The sequence below is a fragment of the Lagopus muta genome, chromosome 4, assembly GCF_023343835.1.
Source record: "Lagopus muta isolate bLagMut1 chromosome 4, bLagMut1 primary, whole genome shotgun sequence".
Classification (NCBI taxonomy): Eukaryota; Metazoa; Chordata; class Aves; order Galliformes; family Phasianidae; genus Lagopus; species Lagopus muta.
Genome location: NC_064436.1, coordinates 66,096,658 through 66,120,606, shown reverse-complemented (window position 1 = coordinate 66,120,606; position 23,949 = coordinate 66,096,658). Strand labels below are relative to the sequence as shown.

The window sequence follows — 23,949 nt, the reverse complement described above, 5'->3', positions numbered from 1 at the left end:
GCTATGGAGACAGGCTGGGGGTGTTCAGCATGAAGGAGAGGCTTCAGAGCCCCTGTAGGGCGCGTGGAAGCGTTTCCTCCTGGGCCCACAGCGCCTCAAGGACCCGGAGGGGATCCAGAGGAGGGCGTGAGAACGTGCGGAGGATGGAGTGCCTCTGCTATGGAGACAGGCTGGGGGTGTTCAGCATGAAGGAGAGGCTTCAGAGCGTCCTTCCAGTGCCTAAAGGGCACTCCCTACAGGAGAGATGTTGGAAGGGACCTGAAAGGCCATCGAATCCAACCTCCCTTCAATGAACAGGGACACCTACAGCTCCATCAGGTGCTCAGAGCCCCGTCCAGCCTGACCTGGGGTGTCTGCAGGGATCTGCACCACCACATCTCTGGGCAACCTGTGCCAGTGCCTCACCACCCGTATCATCAAAAAACTTAGGCAGTGACCAAGCAGAACTCACAAGACAGTATAAAACCTGATGGAAGTCTTCTGTCAGGGAGCACATAAACCCAATTTTTTTCTTTCAAGATGGCATCTGCTGAAACAGTTCCTGAGAAAATATCAGGGATGCAGATCAACCTTCAGATGCACTTGCAGCAGCGTTTTCAAACCCGGCAGCCGAGTTAAGACCAAGCGCAGGCATCTCAGTAAAAAAAAACCTCTGTGCCGCAATCATGGGAGTTGCAGGTACAAGGTCAGAGCACAATGAGTAGAAAACGATCTCTTTTTTATTTGCACAACAGAAAAGCTGCTGTTGACTTAAAAAAAAAAATTCTATGCATGACTGACTTGTTTTGTTGCCAACCTCTCCAATTCTGCTGTGATTTTTAAAGGCTAGAAACATTTCCTTTTGTTTTCCCTGGGCAGGCACACCAGTCTTTGAACAATGGGGTGTTCTTTCAACAAAGCCTCTATTATCATTACCCGGGCTTATCTGGGTGAATTAAAGCCTTACCTTTCTGTACAGAGCAGGTGACTTGCTATTAAGGGCATGTGACTGCTGCAGGGTGGTTTGGAGATTTGTTAGCTGGCAACGAACTTTCCTGGTCATTTTATCCCAGTGAGTTATAAATCCAGTGAGCACGAGGCAATCTTTCCCAGAATATTTAACATATGGTGCTGAGAATTGCTTACGCTCAAAAAAGAGAGCACAAGACCTTTGAGAAATAGGAAATATTTCCCTTACGTCGACTGACAACCAGCTCTATCTGCAAATGGCTCAAAATCATTTTGTACAAGCCCGTGTTCGTCCCTTGTCAAAGCCTCTCTGGGAGCCAAACTCATCTCTGCTTCAGAGGAAGATGCTTGAACCTGCTTTGTTTGAACAGTTGTTTTCCTTGTCCAACAGGATGTTAACCCTAGCAAAATGCCACACTGAAGAGCAGAGAAGCATGGACTACCAGGCTGGGAGAACGGCTGTACGATTCCAAGTGCTAAATCCTGCCTCTGAGGCTGAAATTACATGTTAGGAAATTACACAGTAGCTGAGATAACAGCTTGTGGTTGACAAAAAGAGAAGATTCTGCTCTTTACTCCCTTCACCCGCCATGCACTTTGGTCCTGGATATACGGATTGCACTGGATCTCGCATGCCCCTGACCCTGTGATGAACTGATTCACCTTCCACAAAAGCAACAAGAGCAGTTTCTTGCCAGGTAGAGGAGGTTGAGCTGGCTCAGCCAAACAACACATAACAACTCTGAATAGGAATGTTATAACTAGCTTAAGATGCTCTGGCTAAGCAGCGTCCACAAAAAGAAGTGTTCCCATCCTCCAGTCCATCCCTTGCCAATTTTTCCTGTTCCTTCTACACGTTGGCAGGAAGCTGCTTTTTCTGAGCAATAAAACAACTGAAAGTTGTTTCCTGACCTTGTGCCTGCATGAGGAAGGCAGCGAGAGCAGCCAGTTGGCAATGGGAAGCTGTGGCAGGAAAAGCCTTGCTGAAAGCTACTACAAAACGCATACTAACTTGAGTGAAATCCTTGTGGAGGTGCAGAGCCTCTGTCAGGTTAGCTGTGTGTCTTGTGCATTTGATAAATGGCATGAAACAGCCAAAAAAGACAGCAAGACCTATGAAGGTGAAACTCCGCCAACACAGAAGAGAAACCATGTGGTAGATTGAGCATTTTAAAGCACATCTAGCTCATCTTTCCAGACAAACTCCTATTCTGGTTGGCAGTAGCTCTCCAAGCCTGTTCCTCCAGTTACATTCCAACAATTGCATTCTTCATACCTAGTTTTTTATCCTGTGAACTCCAATTCAGTGGCATTTCTTCTGTGTAACATCTGCTTCTCATCTCTGATTTGACCTGGTGCTTGATTCTATTCTGCTTATGAAAAGATACCAGCAGAGGTGGTGATGCACTAATTACATTATGTGCGTCTTTCTGAAGCTCTGAGGTTTTCTGGGAGAAATGACAGGCTAGAAGCGATCACGCTGCAGCCTACTAATGGCCTTCGGTGCAGGGCAGCCACGAGGTGGCATGCTGAGCTTTCATTGCTGTGCCTCGATGCTCTGAGAGCAAGTCAATCAAGAAAAGCAGGCAGTTCTGGAGTGGAGTTAGGTAAAACGTCATTCCTATTAGCAACCATCCGCCCTGCAAGTGCAAGCTTTGATTTCCAGATAAACGGCTGGTTGGATTTTAAGTTATTGTCATATGATTGAAATAGATCTCTTATGTCACTCAGACAAAGCAGCGCGTGAGTCATGCTTTGCAAAAAGCAGGAAGTTTGGGTTTGTTGACACAAGTTTTTAACACGGAGAAAATTATGCAGCTGTATTGCAGCGTTTGGCTTTAAGGATTTATGAATAAGATTATCAGTGTTTTAGAGAAGTACATTTCCAAGCCAGGAAAATAATAGCTTTTAGATTATGATTGCTATTCCTTATGCTGCAGTGGCAAAGGGGAATGTGGAGAAAAGACTCACTTGTAAACTGTTGGAGCTCCCAAAAACAAAAGACAGCGATGGGGAGACTGCTGATCTGGGATAGGGGGTGGGAAGAAATACAAGGCAATGAGTTCATAAGGTGAGGACTGGTAAGGTGTTGGAACAGGCTGCCCAGAGGGGCTGTGGATGCTCCATCCCTGGCGGTGTTCAAGGCCGGGTTGGATGGGGCTCTTGGCAACCTGGTCTGGTATGAAATGTGGAGGTTGATGGCCCTGCGTGTGGCAGGGGGTTGGAGCTTCATGATCCTTGAGGTCCCTTCCAACCTGGGCCAGACTGTGTGATTGCGTGTAATACACGTGGGTGTGGTAGGGACATTTGCACAAGGCTGTTGCTGCCTTAAGCATAATAAACCTTCAAGAACCAGCACAAAGGTGGAAGTTCTGGCTTAATGAAGTATGGATATGTCCTGCAAAAGCACTTTGGCCGTTCCAATTTTCTTAGCAGGCTGAAGATAAATAGCCAAAATGGAGGAAATGAGAAGTGTTGCTGTAAATGAGAAGTGATGGGAAGCACAGCAGTTATTGGAAGTGAAGCACATCAATAGAAATCTATAGCTGGCAAGGCTGAGCACAGCAGAAACCCCAGAAAGCTCTCCTCCAGGCCCATTACTAGATGAACACGATTAAAACATTAGTAATGATGTATTTATGAACATTTATGGTCTGTGTTTGTGAGGGAGGATATATGGGTGAATTACTTAACAGTGGTGTGGTAAATTTCAGTCCATTGGTAACCAATGAAGCCCCCCCATCTTCTAGGGATAACTGCAGCCCAGAAGGTGGGAAAGAACCTCCGTGTTCCTCCTCAGGAAGCCTAGAAAGACCAGGGGAGATTCTAGAAAGCATCAGGAGTGCCAGGATGGCACGCGCCTTTATGAAGGGCAGCCAATGTGGAGGTAATAACTCCTGCTGGCCAGGCACCAAGAAATGGTGCGTGTGACTCAGTTATAAAGCAATGAACGCCACTTTTTCGTTTTGCTTAGAACAGCACGGTACATTAACGAAGAACTGTAACAGAAGATCAGCTCGGCACCTATTAAACGCCGGCTGTACCGGCACCTCGCGCAGCCCTTCTCCCCTCACACACAGCGCGTGCACGGCGGCCCCCCTTCCCGCCCGATCAGTCGCCCCTCCCCGCCCCACGCGCCGAGCTGCGCGCGCCGCTGTCCCCGCCCAGCCGACACGGTAAAAGAGCCACGTCTCCAACCCGGCGGAGGCCGGCCGGGAAGAGGCGGGGCCGCGCAGCCCTGCTCTCCAGTCAGCAACACATGTGGCGCGCCGCCTCCACCAATCCGCGAGCAGCTCGGTGAATCATGCGCTTTCGATTGGCCGCGCGTTGGCAGGGAGGGGAGAGAGCGGCGTGAATCCGATTGGCCCGGCGGCTCTGTTGACAAACACCTCTTCCTCCCACCCTCTCCCTCGACTGCACCAATGAGAGAGAAGCCGAGAGCGGAGTGACGTGCCGGCTGACCAACGGGCTCGCTCCTCGCCGTGAGGGGCCGGGCGGCGGCGGCGGCAGTGCCGGTACGTGGCTTGCGGGCGGGGCGCCGGGCGCCCATTCCGCAGCGGCGTTTGCGGCGTCGGCAGCGTTCATGCCCTAACGGCTGCCTCGAGGCGGGGCCCCTCCATGCGGGGCCCGCGGTGCCGCAGCGTTCTGGCCGCCCTCACGGTTCTCTTCTTGTTGGGAACGGCGGCGGGCGCTGAGGAAGCTCCGCGTGGCGATGCGGCGGTGGTGGAGGAGGCCGCTTTCGGGCTGGGGGCGGCAGCCGCCGCTCTGCCGGCCGATGTGACGGTGGAGGACGACGTGGCCGCCGCGCCGCTCGGCGAGCAGGAGGCGGAGAGCAGCGGGGAGGCCCGGAGCGGTGGCAGGTGCGCCTGGAGCCGTGCGACCGGGGGCCGGGGTTGGGCTCGGGGTGAGGGCGGCGCGGCCCCGTCCTGCCCTGGGGATGTGCAGCGTGCTTTGTGCCCAACCCTTTTTTCGTTGTGGAGTGGGAGGGAGGAAAGGGGGATGGGACGGGTTGCCCGATGGCCGACTTTGGAAGCGCAGCACGGGGAAATGCGACCCTTCGTAACCGCTGGCGACCTTAAGCTGCGGCGGGATGCTTTTAATGAATGAGTCAAATGTGGCAGCGTTACTGGGCTGTTCGCTGCCTGTTTGGGAATTGGCTGAGAGCAGATGAGGTGATAAACCGCAGAGTCAAAGTATGACTTAATGCTTCCTTTATTTGAGAGCCCGTTCTAAAAATGAAGAGCTTTCTGTTGGTTGAGCACAGAACCGGCTGCTAACTTTGCATCCTGTTATGTGTAAAGCAAATCGATTTTCCTGTTACCAGCAGGAGCATCTGTTTCTATGTCGAGCCATCCAACTCCTGGCTGTTTTATTACAGCTCTGCTGTACTCGATTTTTAATGTGACCTTAATTTATTCAGCACGAAAAAGTACTGAAAAATATTTTTTCTGCTTTATATCTATAGAGTTAAATGGAGGCTCACCAAAGATGCTCAATCTGATCATTTCAGTCCAGGGTTAAATGTAGGGATTCTCTCACTGATCAGTGCATTGGGAAGATTTGCTGCTGTTGAATGATGGGGCTGTAGTATTTGCCTGCATTTCTTTCTTTCATCTGTGTTTGTGAGATGTCTGCTCCCCTCAGCTGATTGTTCTTCAGCTACAAAATATCAGTGTAATGCAATGAGGTCTTAGCATAGGCTGAAAAAAACTCACTCTGAACTGTTTTCCCTGTAGGCAAATAAATGTAACTGTGGTTTTGAGGAATTTCTCTTTCCTAGAAGAAAGTAAACATGATGGACAAGGGGGAATGGTTTTAAACTGAGACAGAGGAGGCTTAGGTCAGATATTAGGAGGAAGTTTTTCACACAGAGGCTGGTGATGCACTGGAACAGGTTGCCCAAGGAGGCTGTGGATGCCCCATCCCTGGAGGCATCCAAGGCCAGGCTGGATGTGGCTCTGGGCAGCCTGGTCTGCTGGTTGGTGACCCTGCACATAGCAGGGGGTTGGAACTGGATGATCATTGTGGTCCTTTTCAACCCAGGCCATTCTGTGATGGTTGGTGGCTTACCTTGCTCTTTGCTTACAGATAGGTAGATTAGAAGTTGGAGCAGACGTTCATAGTTTGACAAATAGCTGCCCCAAATGGCTTTGGAGTCCAAAATTAGGACTGTGTTTTTTCCAACTGAAGCAAGAATAGCAGTAAATATTACACCTAAGCAATGATATGTTCTGCTTTCTTTTGCTAACAAAAAGAACTTGTTTGACTAGATGTAATTCTTTAGTACAGCGAAAGTGAGTGGACAGGCTGAATCGGTGTTCCTCTGTTCTGTTGACATCTTCCTTTATGTCTTGGCCCCTTCCTTCTGTTTGTAGGTAAATATACTTCGCTTATGTGAAGTAGAGCAGAGCTGAGTTCAGGCCACCAGAACTCAAAAACTGCTGTGTTCTTCATGGGGTGTAGCTGTGGTTACGAGCCTCAGGAGAGGCCTTTTATAAATGTATGACAAAGTCTTTTAAGAGTCTCTTGCATAGTTTTGAGGGGGAACACTGTAACTGTGCTTTAATAATAAATTAGTGAAAGATGAGAGAAAATGGTAAGGAAATAGATTTTTCAGTTAATTGTAGAGACTAATTCTGGATGTGGTGTGTTTGAGGGGGAAGCATTTTTAGATGCTTTTTCATGTTGGAAAGTGAAATCTGACAATATAGTGTTAGTGCAGTCTATTGGCTGCTGCAGTTGGATATATGTGTATGCACAGTTATAAGCTTTTGTCTTAGTCTTTCTGCTGGCCACCTGTAAGGACCTAGCAGGGATTTTCTCCTCCTCCATTACCTGGTTTGTAAGGTGCTGTGGAGCTGTAGCTAGAAACAAGGTGAAAGTACAGGAAGTGTATTTTTACTGACGTTTGTTAGTCAGGAGGCTGGTTGATGTGTGCTAGAATCAAGAATACTGCTGTTTCAGATTGGATATTAGGAAAAAATTCTTCTCAGAGTGGTAATGCATTGGCACAGGCTGCCCAGGGAGGTGATGGGGTCGTCATTGCTGGAGATGTTCAAGAACTGTGGAGATGTGCTACTGAGAAACATGGTTGTGGGCAGGGGGATGGGCTGGGGTTGCATTAGATGATCTTGGAGGTCTGTTCCAACCTTAATGACTCTCTAATCCTGTTTCAACTTCATGCCAATGACTGAATGCTCTAACTGCAATCAGCAGCGGCTTGCAGAAAGATGAATAAAACTCAGTCATTTTAACCTAGGATAAAACTTCGTTTTCTTAACCATGTGCTATCTGTGAGTATTTGGCATTGTATGCTACAGTAAGCTTCAGCACAGTGAGGTGACAGAAAGGAAGTGCTTGCCTGTTTCTAAGCTGAGTGAAGCAGTCTCTTGAAGTAGCCACCTAATTGATGTTGTCAGACTGTTAATCTACTGCTTGATCAGAACAGCTGGAAGTTGGGGAAAAATCTTTTTTTCTTGTCACCACTACTTGCTTTTAGTACTCAAAGCAACAAGCAATGGAATCTCACAGGGATAAATCTGGAAAGTCTGACAGTGAGGAAGTATATAACACAAGCATCAGTGTAAACAGGGCACATGTAGATGAACTAGGAGCGCTAAACCAAGGGACAGGATATTAACCCACTGGAGTTGATCAGAGATGGAGAGGATAGCACTTAGATTTTAACATATAGAAAAATGCAATAACTAAGGATTTTATTACAAGAGGTAGGAATTGTTACTGTGTATTTTGTGACGTGTGGGAATGCTGTTGGAAATCGAGGTGAAGATGGGACCAGAGATAGAGATGGGTTGGTCCTGGTCCTGTCTCATCACAGTGTTTGTTCGGCAGGTGGAGTTTGGGAAATAAAGTCCACTTGCCAACTGTTAACTGATGGAGCAAATAAAGAGTGCTGCAGCATCCAGAAAGTGTTGGGGGCTTTTGGGGTATGTGGGATATGCTGTAGCCGTTGATTGAAGTAGCTTAATCAAAGAGTATGTGCTGTTGGGGCAGAAGTTCCCTCTGAAGGCTTGTTTTTTGTTTGTTTTTTTTTTAAATACTTTCATTTTTAATGGGCTGAACTTAAAACTTAGGTGCAGTTTCATTATGATTTATCTGAGATTTATGGTGTGGGTACGTATTCAAGGACTGCCACGTTGGGTGGCAAGGCTTCAATAACGAGGGCTCTTGGTGGAAGGCTGATATTTACATCTGGTGAGAAAAGATCATATGAAAAGACACAGGCATAAAATACTCCTTACTTAGGGTTAATGGAAGTGGGAAGAATTAGATAAAGAAAAATTAGCTGGGAAGGGGGCAGATCACCCTGTGATGTTAGAATCTGCCTTTCCTACCTGCTGAGGTTGTCTCCACTCCAGCTTTTCTTCCATAACCAACTTCTCAGCTGACCAACGTAAAATTGAAATAGAACCACTTGGAATAATATTTTTATGCAGTGCCAGAGAGCTTCAGACGAATTGTTTTCCAGTAAAACGTTCAGATTCTATTCAGTGTGTGTCCAAGGCCTTTAAGGCACATGTTTACAGTGCTTGAGAACAGTCTCCTGCAGTCTGGTTTATTATTAACCCAATCTTGATTTCTGCATGGTTGTAATAATTACGTGTACTTGGTTTATACAAACACACGTATTCCACTGTTCAAATATTTGCACATCTGACACTTTTCTTTAAGAAGATTATGGAAGAATGTGTTGCTTGGCTGCCTTTGGAAATAAGGGCTGCAATTATTTTTGCTACAGGTTGAAGATGTACTTAGTTGCTCCTATACTCACCTGTATGAGCATTTCCACCCCCTCCCACCCATGTTCCAATCTGTCTGTCAGGCTTACTTGCACAGTTGCTCATTCTCATTGAGACCAATGTTTATGAAGAGTCCTTCTGGGTCACTAAATCCCTCTGCCCTCAGTACACAGATCAGACCCCACTCCCACTGCCTTTGAAAGTCGGTCAGCTTGCAGTGAGCCAAAACTGCCTAACATCCCTGGCTTTTTCTGGTCAGAGCACAACAAGTTTCAAGGAAATAAAAAGGCAGTTCAAAATTGCTTCAGCAGTGTTCTATCTCTGGGCGTTCTCTACCAGTGAATTCTGTTGGTGTGTGTATGTATTTGGTTTGGTTTTAGTTGATGCTTGAATTCTGGCCCGATCAGGATGGCTTGTTCTAATTGCACTACAACCTAGGAGAATCGATAAGCTTCAGGCATTGTAGAAACCAGCAGCTCGCTTGCTGTTGCCATGCATTTCCAGATAGGCTACTTAAAGCTTAAGTGGCGTAAGTCAATTTGCTTGCTTTGTTGTCTGTAGTGGCTGAAGATTTCTAGCATCGTGTTTGTCTTGGGTGAGACTTCTTTGTTTCAGGATGCATAAATCTCCCCCAGGATTTCCTTGTTTCATCCAGAAGTACTGAAAACTTAGTTGTGGCTTAATTTTTTATTGGACATACTGATTTACTTGGTTTATTATTACTGATTTTGTTTGATTTGAAAGGATGAAGAAAGGTTGAGGGAACTGGGCTTGTTTAGCTTGGAAAAGAGCTCTGGGGAGACCTCATTGTGTCCTTCCAGTACTTTAAGGGAGCTTATGAACAGGAGGGGGAATGGCTGTTTATGAGGATGGATAGTGATAGGACAAGGGGGAATGGTTTTAAACTGAGACAGGGGAGGCTTAGGTCAGATATTAGGAGGAAGTTTTTCACACAGAGGGTGGTGAGGCACTGGAACAGGTTGCCCAAGGAGGCTGTGGATGCCCCATCCCTGGAGGCATTCAAGGCCAGGTTGGATGTGGCTCTGGGCAGCCTGGTCTGCTGGTTGGTGACCTGCACATAGCAGGGGGTTGGAACTGGATGAGCATTGTGGTCCTTTTCAGCCCAGGCCATTCTAAGATTCTTTGACATGTTAAAGTTTTCTGTGAAATCAATTGGATCTATACAGTTCATAACTACTTTAAAAGATGTCATCCTGTATTGTTGTGGTATCACATGCATGTAGGACCAAGAAATCAGCTCTCTCCCTTGGGAATGAACTCTGAGAGTGTCTTATAGCATATAAATTAGTTTGATACTCAGCAACAGGATTATGTTTTCTCTTCTTGTTGGTCGGGGTAGAACAAAATGCTGTTTTGTGGCACATGTCAGCATAGATTTATACTTAACGCAGTGGGGTTCCAACTTTAGAAAACATCTGATTTCAGCTACCTGTTGCTGAGGTTTTGACTCTGGATGTTTCCACTTGCAGATCTTTAGTAATTATCAGCACTTTGGATGGGCGAATTGCTGCGCTGGATCCTGAGAATAGTGGAAGAAAACAATGGGACCTGGATGTGGGATCAGGTTCTCTGGTGTCATCCAGCCTCAGTAAACCAGAGGTAAGGCTTGATCTTTCTCCTGACTGTCTTCTGAAACAGAATTGTCAGTGATGAATTGAATGCCATTTCTTCTATATCTAATATCTATTAAATAATGCAGCAAAACTAGTATGGACAAAGTTTGACAGCTGGTCTCAAACTTATTTTTGTGAGGCTTACATCATGTTGCTGTTTCAAACTTGAGTGGGTCCTACTATTGGCAGGGTTGGTAACTATCAAGCGAGATGATGTAACTGGGTTTGGGAATTGTGTGCTGTTGCTGACTGGAAACAAGTTACTTGAAATTTGAATGGAACAGAAAGATCATCTGCTTTGTGTTACTGGAGTATGTTTTGGCAAGTCCTGTCACTTTTTTTCTTTCCTCTCAACAAAAGCAAAAGTCCTTGTGACTTAACAAATGAACAAAAGATTGTTTCTTATACTAGATAAGCAGGCTGCCTATGAAATAGAATGTATTAGCAATGAAATAGAATGTATTAGTGATGAAATGGAGCACTGAAGGTCACGCTGAAGGACTTAGTGGGGGAGGGTTGCATCATTTCTTGCAGATAAGCTGTAACAAGGAAATTTAGGGAGTTAAATATCTTGTTTGGTGCCATTTCCTCCATCAGTGGTTGTATTTCCACTGGTTTTAAATTCATTTAAGCTAGAAATTAGGAGAAGTTTTCTTGCTTTTTTTCTTCCTACATTAACGAAATAATCCATGATTTGATACTGAGCTCTCCTAGAATTAGGAGGAGTAAAAACACCAACTATGAAGTGGTTTGTGGTGCTGACAAAATGCTTGGTCCTTCACTGTCACAGATGGTTGAAGTTGATAACCAGTCCTATACCATACTTTTACATGATGAACAGCAAAGAATGAAAATTGAATGATGGTTATTCAGTCTGCATGAGTGTGATTGTTTGTGGCTCCCCTTTACATCTACGTGACCTCTGTTGAAAGGTTTGGTTTGATGCTGTGGGTGAGAGCTGGTAGTTGAAGGGTGAGAGCTGATAATAAGCAGCTCAGACTGACTGCAAAACTGAAGTGAATGTTGACCCGTGTTCCCTTGTTTCTGAGAGACTTGTATTTCCAGATGCAATCTTCTGATGCTTGTTCAGATATATTTTTGTATTTATATTCTTTTGTAAAAGAAACACTATGGGAAAGAAGAACTTTTTCAAACTTTTTCTACAGCAGAACTGAAAAGAATATGAAGGCTATAATGAGCTTGGTAAGGAAGGTGTCCAGTAGGAACTGTCATCTTCACAGATATCTTTTGTACTAGGAACTTGAAATATTGGCCTGATAACCAGTTGCTGTGAACAGTTTCAGATTAGGAGCAGAAATAGAACCACCACGTATAAAACAAACATTTGTAATCTGTACAAAGAAAATAATTTTTCATTACAAACTAAGACATGAGCCCAGGTTCAAGATATTCAGATACCAAGAATTCTGGCATGTAGTACTGGATGAGTCTTCTTAAAAATCTGTTTTTGTGTCTAAACTGGTTGGAGTTTTGATCTTACAGTGTGGTGTGACTTTAGAAACTGAAGGTGGATGCCTGAACAGCAGGAATTGTACTTTGTTCATGCACTGTTTAGTTCATTTGTCTGACTGCAAGTTAGTAAGTTATGGGAATCCCTAAATTACAGTTTGAATGTTATGTATATGGGAAATGTTCTGAGAGGCTTTCAAACTGTTTCATTTCTGCATCTGTGGCCAAAGCACCGATGGCTTTTGGCAGTTAACATGGAGAGGTAACTGATAAAAGTAAGTAACGGTTCATTCTGACCTTTTAGAAGCTGTTAAGAATTATGAATGTAGGCCTTTTAGAACAGCCTTTGTTGAGACATAAAGCTTATAAAAAACTTAAGTAATGAGCATTCCACGTTAACTACATTAAAATGTCTCAGTATTTAAACACCAGTATTCAGCTGAAAGATTTCATAGTGAATTTAGGGACTATTTGAAGTTGGTTTCATTAGTGTTGTTGGGCCATCTGTATTTTGAGTCAGCATATTAAATTCCCCAGGGTCTCACTGTTTGTCTTTCCACTTCGGTGCTTCTGTTCTGTGTGGGCACGTGGCATTTTACCCCAAGTAATTACTTCTTCTTTCTCTTCCAGCATTTTTGAGGTATAAAGTTCTCTCTGCTTACAACCAGAATATTATCTTCCACTTAAAATAGCGTAATTATGTACGTTGTTTATCTACACCTTGCTAGGAATGGTAGGTGGCAAATTCCTTCTGCATTACATTTGGAGTGTTACTGTGTTCCTTCAGAACCAGGAGTGTGTGCTGCTGTGTCTGGGTTCTTTTTAACTCTTGTAAAACTTGCATTGATTTTGGGTGAGAGCGCAATCAATTCCAAGTCCTGGTGCCAAAGTATCAAATCCATTTCTAAATGTGCTTTAAGAGACATGAAGAATTCAATCTTTAATTGTTTAATAAAACTGCAGTTACTGCCTTTGCTTGCTTGCAAAGTGTTAACTTGTCTATTTGGAGCTTGTGTGTTAATTAGGAAAGCAAGAGAGTAAGATTTCAAATGTTCCAGCAGCTCTGTCAAACACTTCAGATCTTGAAACTACTTCTTAAGATGCCGACAAAAAGAGTTGTTCATCATTTGTCGTGTGAACAGATCAATTAGAAAGGAGAGTCTGCTGAACTACTGATTGTTTGTCTGGGTAACTAAAATAGTAAAATTCTTTGTCTCAAAGCTCCAGTGTACAAAACCATGGTCAGTGTGCCAGTGCTGAAAATGTATGAGATTGCATTTCAGCCTTGTGCATCAAAACTTCAGCTGCTGTTCAAATGAAAAGCCATTCTCTCCATGCTGCGTGTTGCACAGTCAATATTTATCGTTACCTGCACGTGAAGATTGCCTGCTGAAGTTCAGGGTGAGGTCATTGAAGCTTACCTTTCCCACAAGTGAACTTAATTTGAATGAAAAACATTTACTCTTTAAATTTAAACTTTTTATTGAATGCACCATCTGTAGTTAGAACACATTTTGGAGAGTCGACCTGTTAAAATTAGAGCTGCCTCTCAAGCAATGGAAGTGGTTTATAACACACTGTTACGAGACTGTTGTCATGTACTAACAAGGGCGATGTGTTCTCTTATTTGCATAGCTTCATACTGAATTGCTTAATGGCATTCTGTCTCTTTCATGTATTCTCAGTTACACAAGGAGAATTAATGTAAGCTTGGCAGCGCATTCAAATGACCAGCCAGTAAAGGTGAGCATGACAAAGGGAGGCTGGAGAACGGGTGACAGGAGGCAGGCTAAAAGGTAGATCATCTGTAAAGATACTGCTGTGGAAAAGCTGGTGGCTTTTCTCCTGGTGTAAGAAAGAGAAAAAGCAAGTAGCATGCTCCATTGTGGTGATGTGACAGTAACAGCTTAAAGATTCATGACTCTTTTTTTTCTTTGCTGTCAGGAATACTGCAGGGAGTTCAGCCCGGCAGAGTGGCACCAGTTGTATTTTCAGTGGTCCAGGTAGAGGGTATATGGGAATGTACTCGATAAAAGTAACTGCCCTGGTCATAATTCTGTTGCTATGGACTCATCCCCAAGTAAGAACTGCATTATTTTTTTTTTTCTTATTGGAGAGATTTGAGACTATGGAACAAAAAGCATTTGAGTCCATGGATGTGACATTGTAGGAGCCATAATAAACATGCCACCATACACTGGAAAAATGGAGGTTTGTATATTATAGCAAGTCACCTACACCCTTATCACTCTAAAAGTTCATAGTGTAGCCACACCAAACAAGATTTGCTACCAATTCAAGGAACTGTGAGATCTTTTTTTGGTCATAAGTGCCAGAGTTCGTTTGTTTGTTTGTTTTTGCAGTATAGCCTGGGATTTCCTTCAGAGAAATGCAAAGATGCAAAAATGTTTTACTCTGAAGTCAGCACGAATCTGTTTGTATTGTATGCAAAGTGGGTCTATGGATATCTTCAGCAGTTTGTTCCTTTTTTCTCCTTTGGAGTACAAGGCTGCTGCTTAGAGCAGGCAGTTGTGAAACAATTTCAAGGTCTCCAAATCTCTGCTAGTAACAGCATTTAATATGCAATATAAATGTTTTGGGGTTTGTTTGTTTGTTGCTTTAACTGTGTTATAAACATGTAGAATTTTCAGTGCTTTGGTTTCCTAAAAGAAAAGGAATGAGAATTTCTGCTGCAAAGCCAGTCACTTTCAGGTGCTAACTGCTTGGACTTTGCTGCACATTGGATAAAGCATCTGCTGCACCCAGTCCTGGATAGAGAGGGATGTGAGTTATCCTGGGTTGTTTTGGGAACACAGGGGAAGATTCAGCCTCACTCCTCCTTTGGCCTCTTACAGAAGAAATTGCCAAACCCTCAGTGCAGCAGGTCAGGGCAAGATGAGAGGTCAGCGTGTCCTCTGGGGTCCTGGCTTTTGATTTGTGGATTCTCTTCTGTGTGCCCTCGCAGAGGCTGGGAGTGGGTGAATAATTTGACTGTCTCTTTGAAAGAGAAATCTTGTGACATCAGCTGCAGGAAAATCACACCCATCGCTTACAGCATCCCTGCAGCAGCATTTTATTAACCTGATTTAAAATGAGGTTTTTTGTTTGGCCCGTCGGTTTCTAGTTTAGTTAGTTTTTAATTAAGTCACTTTCTGTAAATATCATCCAATGGGAAGCTGAGGTGTGTTTTTTGGGTATGGGTGGGGAATACTTCACTGTCAGTCATGCAGTCAAGCTTGTTTGAGTGCTTTCACTTAGAGGGTTATTATAGCAGCTTTTGACTACAGTGTTGAATATTCCGAATTTCTATCAAACCTGTACAAATCTTCCCCGTTGCTCCTAGCAGTCACTGGGTAAAATAAAAGGAGATACGATCCAATCTACAAGAGCACTGAGAAAATGGCTGTCTCGGCTCTCGCTTTTTGCCTTACAAGCAAGTTGTTCTGCCTGGCTCACTAGGGTTAATCTTAACTTTTAATGTATTCGTGCATCTTAAAACATCTGGCACAGGACACGTCAGCAACAGAGGCAATCTGTTCTGCTTGGCACTTGGCTTTGTGCACAATTCAGGCTGCTTGCAGGAGCAAATGCTGTGCAGCAAGGTCTGTCTGCCATCCGCAGAGAAGTTGGTCTTATGCTTCAGAGTATGTGCAAAACTCTCAAAAGCAGAACTTTACTCTGGAAGGGGAAGAATAAAAATGTTTAAAATTTCTAGTGGTGCTGCAAAATTATTTTCCAGCTGTTCTATGCTGTAGCCAGGTGCAAAGCCCCAGATTGCCACTCAGTTTAAGTAGACAGAGTGTGTAAAATGATTGACTTGTTATTGAGGCACGTAACTTGGAGGAATCCTATTTCCTGACAGGTAAAGTGATATACTTGTAATTGTCTGGAAATGCATATTAGTAGAGCTCCTCATGTCCTGTAGTTCTTCCTTGTTTTTTGTATACTGCTGGGGTAGATGCAGGACCACCAAATGCTTCTGTTGCTGGAGATGTCATTCCTCTGGAGGAAGGCATAAGCCAGTTCTCCATTATACATCTTGCCTGTAATAGAAATGGAATTAAACTATCCTGAATGAAACACAAGATGTGGGGATTGATAGCAGTGTTGTTGAGGGTTAGAGGTGGTTGGTTTATAACTGAATATTGTGTGGTAAGAGGTCCTGTGTCAGGTTATCAGCTGCCATCTCTATTCCTCTGCAGGGGAAGGAAATGTGATCCTACACTGCTTGAGGGCACAGAGAGATATTAGAGTCTTAAATGGTCCTGGAAAAGCTCATAATGAATGAGAAGTGAGTGTCCAGAATTGTACTTCAAAGGAAGATAAATTCTAATTGCAATTGAGACAGAAAAGGCTTATTAGGGCTATCAAGGGGAGTGGAGCCTGTGCTTTACAAGAAGAGAATAGATGTGACTGCTCTTTAACTACACAGATGTATTATGATTACTGATGACCCAGACAGTTCTTTTTATTTTGCTGGCAACATGCAAGGTGCATTTGGCAGTAAAGCAGTGAATGCTTTGCAGCCTTGCTGCCTGTTGCTGAGTGTAGGTCTTTGCTGGTTTCTGGGTGAAATTAAAATGATAATTCTCCTGGCAGTCATTTTTCTAATATTTAGTGGACAAAATTTCATTAGCAAAAGACAAATTGTTTTTAAGTATCTGCACGGCTAGAAGTTGTGCTGTTGTAGGAACTTGTTAAGGGGAATTGCTAATTGACACTTGAGCAAAATTAGGGATTAATGTGCTGCAGCAGCATGTGTTTTGGTTGGGTGACAAGTAGATCTGTTGCTTAGAAGAGTGACCTTGTGCTGTTTTGATAAATACATCCTCAAATACAATAATCTAAGTTTAATGACTTATGCAATTAAAGAAAAAAAGGGCTTCCTATAACAGCAGCTTGGTGGCTTTTTTGCTGACACTTGAAGTAGTTAGCACTGATGAAGCTCTGATAAAGTGCAGACATGTGTCTCTAACTTGTGCTGTAACAATGTCTGAGGGGGAGGGGGTGCAACTGTTCCAGGGCATGTGGGGAGCTGAAATAACGAAGTGTTATGGCTGGTGTGATATCAGAGCACTCAGCCCTAATTCTCACAATGCTCTTCCTTGAGCACTGCCAGCAAAGTTTTCCCTGACAGTCACTCAGGCAGGGTTAATGGTTATGGCCAACTTTCATCTGTTATGCTGACAGGCGTGGTCAAAATGTATTGCAGCAAATCTTGAAAAGGTCCTTTATCATCATCTTGCTGTCTCTGTTTAGTTATCTTTGTAGTAGCCTTTAATTTAATTACATATGGTACACTGCATGTTTTGTATTGGTTGTTAAGCAGCTCCAGTGTTCTCTGTTTTGAAATGGGTTGGCTCTAGTGATGCCTAGGCAAACACTCATTTCAGAACAGCAAGAATGACTTGGGTACTTGGAACCTGGCTGTCCAAAATGCAACAAAGTGATTGATTCTGCCCTGCACTGCTTTTGAACTTCTGGCCTGTAACTTTATCTGTAAAAGGAAGTGCTTGTTTCAAGCGTTAAACATTTCAGACAGCTCAGCAAATCATTCCTTCAACAGCACAGCTGCTGCTATCCCATTTCCAAAATTTCATCTGGACTTTACCCTCCATGCACAGGTAACTTTGTTAATCTTTCAAGATCCCTGCATGTTTCATGCTTTCTGTCCTCGAACTTCACTACAACCTTTGTGTTCTTGAACAAAGAGGATGCATTTGCAATTTTTGTTGTTCTCCTTTATTGGGATCTCTTTTCTCATAGGAATTGCTCTGTGACTCCGTCTTCCCCTAACCTTGGGACTTTGTGTCCTTATCTAAAAGACCCTGTCCAGGCAGGACCAGGGAAGAAGCACAGCCAGCCTGGCAGAGATCAGCTTAAATCCTGGACTGCTGAAGTGATGTGGGTCATGTTACTGCTCATCTCTTAAGTGAAGCATCTTGCTTAGCTTCTTATTGATGCTATAAAAGCCCATATAGTGATAGGACAAGGGGGAATGGTTTTAAACTGAGACAGGGAAGGTTTAGGTTAGATATTGGGATGTTAGATAGGAGGAATTTTTTCACACAGAGGGTGGTGATGCACTGGAGCAGGTTGCCCAAGGAGGCTGTGGATGCCCATCCCTGGAGGCATTCAAGGCCAGGCTGGATGTGGCTCTGGGCAGCCTGGTCTGCTGGTTGGTGACCCTGCACATAGCAGGGGTTGGAACTGGATGAGCTTTGTGGTCCTTTTCAACCCAGGCCATTCTATGATAGTCCTGCATGCTGAAGAGGAGTTAAAACATCTTCAGACATCCCAGTATTGGAACAATACCAATTTTGACGTAATGACTAATGACCTTCCATACAGTGCCTGCTTCTCTAGGTGAAAGGTTTGGCATAATCTTCATTTTCCTCACTGACCTTTTCCTCTACATGCTGTTGGTTTCAGTGACCTCAGGGGGTAGACTCAGTAGCAGCAGCTCCAGAGTGCTTTAGAAAGGACCACTCTGAACTTCCAGAATACTATTGAAGTCTTCTTTTTTTTTTTTTTTTTTTTTTTTTAAACAAAACTTAGTGTTAAAGAGAGGGGGATGGAATAATGTCAAAATAAAATCTTTCTTAAAGTACTGTGCGCTTTTTTTTTATTATTATTATTAAGGAGAACAGTTTTTTTTAAAAGTCTGTTACCATGGCAGCAAAGCAGGCTGGCATCTCTGCAGTCAAAATCCCAAGCCTTGTTTGACTGTGATTAAAGTAACAGTGGTATTTTAGTTTGCTGCTCTTCAGAAGAGGGATCTGATTGCACAACACAGTGTTGGAGAACTGATCTCTTTTGAAGCCAAGGCAGTCTAGTTAACATGCTGCAGTTTCCTGTTTCACTGCATGGCTGCTCAAGGGAGGGCAGAGGACAGAGCAGCACTAATTCTTTTAATGGCTAACTTGAGCCAAATGCAATACTGTACCCCTGTGCTGGCAAGGAATGTTTTAATTCTCAAGCTGCTCTGCTGCTGTCATATATTACTGTTAGCACTGCTCCAGTGTAGGAAGCAGTTTTGTAAGCTGCAAGGGTCCTGACACTCAATCAGGTTTTAAGATCTGAAGTGTAGAATTATGCTGGAGATACCAAACACAGCCATTTAATAAAGTTCACAGAATCACAGAATTGTAGGGGTTGGAAGGGGCCTCCAGAGATCATCGAGTGCAACCCCCTGCCAAAGCAGGTTCCCTACAGCAGGTAGCACAGGTAGGCATCCAGGCGGGTCTTGAACATCTCCAGAGAAGGAGACTCCACCACCTCCCTGGGCAGCCTGTTCCAGTGCTCCGTCACCTCACTGTAAAGAAGTTCTTGTGCACATTGCTGCACAACTTCCTATGCTGCAGTTTCCAGCCGTTTCCCCTTGTCCTGTCTCCACTCACCACTGAAAAGAGTCCGGCCTCACCATTCTGCCCCCCACACCTTAGATATTTATAGACCTGGATCAGGTCCCCTCTCAGTCTCCTTTTCTCAAGGCTGAACAGACCCAGTTCACTCAGCCTTTCCTCATAGGAGAGATGCTCCAGGCCCTTCACCATCTTCGTGGCCCTCCGCTGGACTCTTTCCGAGAGATCGCTGTCTTTTTTGTACTGGGGAGCCCAGAACTGGACGCAGTACTCCAGATGAGGCCTTACCAGGGCAGAGTAGAGGGGGAGGATCACCTCCTTTGACCTGCTGGCCACGCTCTTTTTAATGCACCCCAGGATGCCATTGGCCTTTTTGGCTACAAGGGCACACTGCTGGCTCATGGCCAACCTGTCATCCACCAGGACACCCAGGTCCCTCTTTGCAGAGCTCCCCTCCAGCAGCTCATCCCCCAACCTGTACTGGTGCATGCAATTATTCCTCCCCAGATGCAAGACTCTACACTTGCTTTTGTTAAACCTCATCCGGTTTCTTTCTGCCCAGCTCTCCAGCCTGTCCAGGTCTTGCTGAATGGCAGCACAGCCTTCAGGCGTGTCAGCCAATCCTCCCAACTTCGTCTCATCAGCAAACTTGCTGAGGTTGAAGTTGTTGGAAGTATGTTGTAGATGTTGCTTTGAGGAAGGAGGAGGGAGGGGAAAAAAAAAAGGAGTTTCCAAACAGTTTCCTTACTATTTGTCTAGGCACAGGCTTATAGCATTGCTTCTGCTCTGTGGCTGTACTCTGCACTAATCATACGTGATACACAGGACCTTGAAAGTTAAGTCCATGTCTTGGTCCAATCTTTTCTAACCAATGGAAGATGAAACAGACACTATCAGGTAGTGGAGTATAAGACATGGTGGAGAAAGAAGAAAAGAATGTATTAAAACTACTTTTGTATGGATCTTACTATGGGCAGGAGCAGAGGAGCAGATTTGGACATTTCATTAATCCTGTGAACTCCTGTTTCTGGGTGAACCACAGTTATAAAAGTCATCCTGAGGTTTTAAAATCACATGTGCTCGCTAATCCTATGCAAAGCTGGTGTGCCTTTTCACTGTATCACAATCTGACTGAGATGAAACCTACTTCCTTAACTGCTCTGATGTGCTGCTTGGGCATAGGCTGCCTTCTTCAGAGCAGGAAGGTCTTATGATGCCTCCCCAGACTGCAACAGAAAATACTGATATATCAGAGTTCAGGTGCAACCTTTCTCAGTGCACTGGTCTTGAAGATGTTTTCAGTGTGTATGCTATTTAACAGAAATAGGATGCTGTTAGGAGCAGGTACATGATTTGCAAACAGCTGCTATGCAGAAATAGGTAACTCTTATAAGAAAGTGTGAAGAAAAGTGTGTCCTTATTCTGGCTGGTCCCTTCACAACAGTGTATTTCTGTTTGAATAGGGTTTGCCTGTTAGTAATGCTGTTGTCTTTGTGTAACCTGTGCTGCAGCAACCAGCAGGGACTCTGAAGGGAAAATGTGCATCAGCCATCCTGAAACCCAGGCTGAGGAGCAGAAATGAGCTTTCCTATTGGAAGAAAGAAATAAACCAGTGTATCTGTGCAGATACCTCCTAGCACGTGTATTGAGAAGGTGGTTAATAAATCAGTTCCAGACAAACCTGAGCTAGGTGCACTGTAAGGCCATGCCCTGCGTGAGACCTAAAAAACTGTAGAAGCTTAGTATAGAGGTAACCTTACTGTACATGCCTGCAGTTTCTTTTTATACATGGGATGTGAAGTGATTGCTTTTTCTTTCCCTGATTTGTGTAGCTGCTTCTTTCCAGCCTTTATAATGAAAATGCTAATATTCTCTCTTAGTATGTTCCCTGGATGAATTTTAAAGGAGTTTAAAAGACACAGTTCTCACTGAAGTAGCTCTAAGAGCACACCTGATGTTGGCTTTGATCTTGTTTGTTACAGTAATTTTACTGTAGATGCAATCACAGAGACAAAGAATTGGAACCTTTATTTAAGGTCAAATAGCTTAGTTAATTAGTAACTGTACTGAAGCTCTTACAGCAATGGTAGTTTATGATCAGAGTAAGGTTTGAAATCCACAAGCTGAAGTGTTGGAAAAACAAATAAATTCTGCTTCTTATTCTAAGGAAGGTATTTTACCTCTGATGAGTTATTCCCTTGGAGCTGCTGGGAAGTCTGGCACGTCTGATAGCAGTATTGACTGTTTTGGCATCACTTTTTTTTCAGATGTCTGCATTTTATATGGTAAGGATGGCTAGGTATGGAAATGAATGTTACGCTTGCTGTTAAACAGCTCGTGGAAGCTTTTTGATCTCTGTTTACATGACCTTTTTTTTTCTTCCTTACAATAAATCAGCAGCTTTCTCCCTGCGCCGGTTCAACCTGGCATGGGAGCTCTCATGCAGCGCCCTCCTTTCCAGTAAAAAGTCTAGACAGCAAATTCCCTGGTAGCGTATGCCATTTCGGATCGTTATGCCTTTTTGCTTTTTGTGAAGGCTTTTTAGAAACTGCATTACCTCACCCCGTCGGCCTGGAGATTGAGCAGCCCGCGTTGCTGATAGGCCTGCAGCACCCTGCGCCGAGCCAATGGACAACTTGAGCTTCAAACTCTTAATGAGCAAAAAGAGCAGCGTTGTTTAGGGCTCCATAGTTAATGTGTTGGGTTTTTTTGTTTGTTTTTTGTTTGTTTTAAAGTGTTACTTCTGAAAGACAAGCTACTTAACAATTATGTGCCATATTGCTGACCAGTGAAGCTGAACAAATAGCTATTTACATTGACAGATCAGAGGAATGTGTAAGTGCATCGTGGTAACCTACATTTTCTGTGCCAAGAGATTTGCAGCTGACTGCCTGGGTGACTCACTCTTTGGATTAGGAGATGAGGTAATGCTTTTGAGATACAGGGTGATGTCATTCCTTTACCTGAGCTGCATGCCGATGCTAGCTGCTATACTTTCAAGGAAAGTCCCTTTGCTGATTCTGATTTACTAGAGCTGTACAACTCTGAGGAATTGATACTGTTTCTGTGCTCCTGAAGCCTCTGCATGTAGAACCACATTTGTGTGCCCACAGATGCCCTTCTGTTATATGGATATATCTGCACCTGCAAGTATACACGTTTGCATACCAGTTCCCTTACTTGAATAAAGCTGTTTTAGTGATAAAGGAGCTTTGTCTAATCAGATACAATCCCCACTTCTGCCATGTCACATGTTCCCATTAATAGAAAGATTCATCTTAGAAGCTGAAGTTGTTTTTTGCTTCTGTTAATCCAGTTGGAGCTTTCTATGAAATACCTTGTTTGTGATGGATGATAACCAGAATATCTATTTGCACTTATCCATGGTCACTTTAACCCCATCCGTTCCTCCTCTCTTTGTCCTTCAGTGCTGTGACTTTCTGCTGCCTGTACTTGCTGCTCTGATGTGTTCACCAGCAGCAGCTGTGCCTTTTCTCAGCCTTTGTTTCCAATGTCACACAGGACACTCTGCTCCCGTGGGCACATTCCCAAGGTTGAGAGCATGGGCAGGTGATCAGCAGAGCTAACCAGAGCAGTCTCATCTGTTGTCTGTGGCTGCTGAGGACCAAGGCTGTAACAGATGAGCAGCTACCATTGGAAAATTTCTGAAGGCATACAAGGCATGACCTGGTTTGACTCATATCTTGGGAGCATACAAACAAGTGCTGCTAAGCGAGCTTATTCTGTACTGGGGGTTTGGGTGTGTTGTTCCCAGAAATGGCCAACATTTGTGCTAATTTGAGGAAAATTTTCCCAAAATTACTGCTGAGGCCTTGGAGAGAGAGCTTCAAAATGAGAGAAATGCTCAGAGTGCCATGTGTCACGTTGTGCCCAGTGCTCACAGAGTTAATTGAGAGCCTCCCTTGCTCAGAAAAGATACCTCACTTTGCGAAGTGATGGCAAGGTGCTCTGAGTATACCAAGCCACACAGCCCCTGCTGTTGTGACTTCCAGGGAGCATATCTGGAAGTCTGAACCCACAAGTAGCTGTCTGGCTGCCAGCAGCATGTGTGTAGCTTGGCCAGGCTATATGAATTTAGCTGGCTGGTGGCCTGGCTGAATTTCTTCTGGCTCCAGCTTGAAGTCAGCCTCAGGTCCTTGCTGGCATATCTTGAGAGATGAGGGTGCGTGTAGCTGTTCTGCAGGAAACTGAAGTAGTAGCACAGTGCTGCTGATCCAGAAGACAGAGTAGGACTGCTCACATGTATGTGGCTCACAGACAGAGCTGTGACACCTCGGTGGCAAAACAGGGTTTGCCTGACTGGGGCTCTGTGTGCTGAAACACAGTGCTATAGGAGCTGCTTTAGCTTTTGGTTGGTTGGAAAGTTGCCTGTGAAAAGACCAGTGTCTGTTGTTTGTTCTTTTTTCTTTCATATGGGATATCTGTATTGCTGGAGATAAAGCACAGCTCTCCAAATTACGTGCAGGTAACTGAACCGGGTGTGGGAGGAAGCCTTATGGATAATTTATTAATGCAGTACTGCTCAAGCTAAAAATTTTGATTGTTATTATGTGCTTCTGAAGGATTATATTACAAAAACATTTTTTGATGCTACTTTTCTGTGCTGAATATTGTAACAAAGTACTCAAGCTTGCTTAAGGCTATAAGTTTGGCACAGGCTTCTTTTGTTATTAAAAAGTGTTTTCCACGATCTGCATGCCTTTGTTTCTAAAGATCACAAGGCTTCTCTTGCATATGAATGTTTATATAAAC

At 44.1% G+C, this 23,949-nt stretch overlaps 1 protein-coding gene across 1 annotated transcript in view; it reads left to right on the top strand.

The window, feature by feature from the left end:
* Nucleotides 1-4,450: 4,450 nt before the first annotated feature.
* EIF2AK3 (eukaryotic translation initiation factor 2 alpha kinase 3) overlaps nucleotides 4,451-23,949 on the top strand; it is a 41,379-nt gene continuing 21,880 nt past the window's right edge. Inside the window, exons 1-2 of the mRNA XM_048942163.1 lie at nucleotides 4,451-4,808; nucleotides 10,199-10,328. Coding sequence (XP_048798120.1) covers nucleotides 4,567-4,808; nucleotides 10,199-10,328 — 372 coding nt within the window. The 5' untranslated portion in view covers nucleotides 4,451-4,566. The remainder of the gene's footprint in view (nucleotides 4,809-10,198; nucleotides 10,329-23,949) is intronic.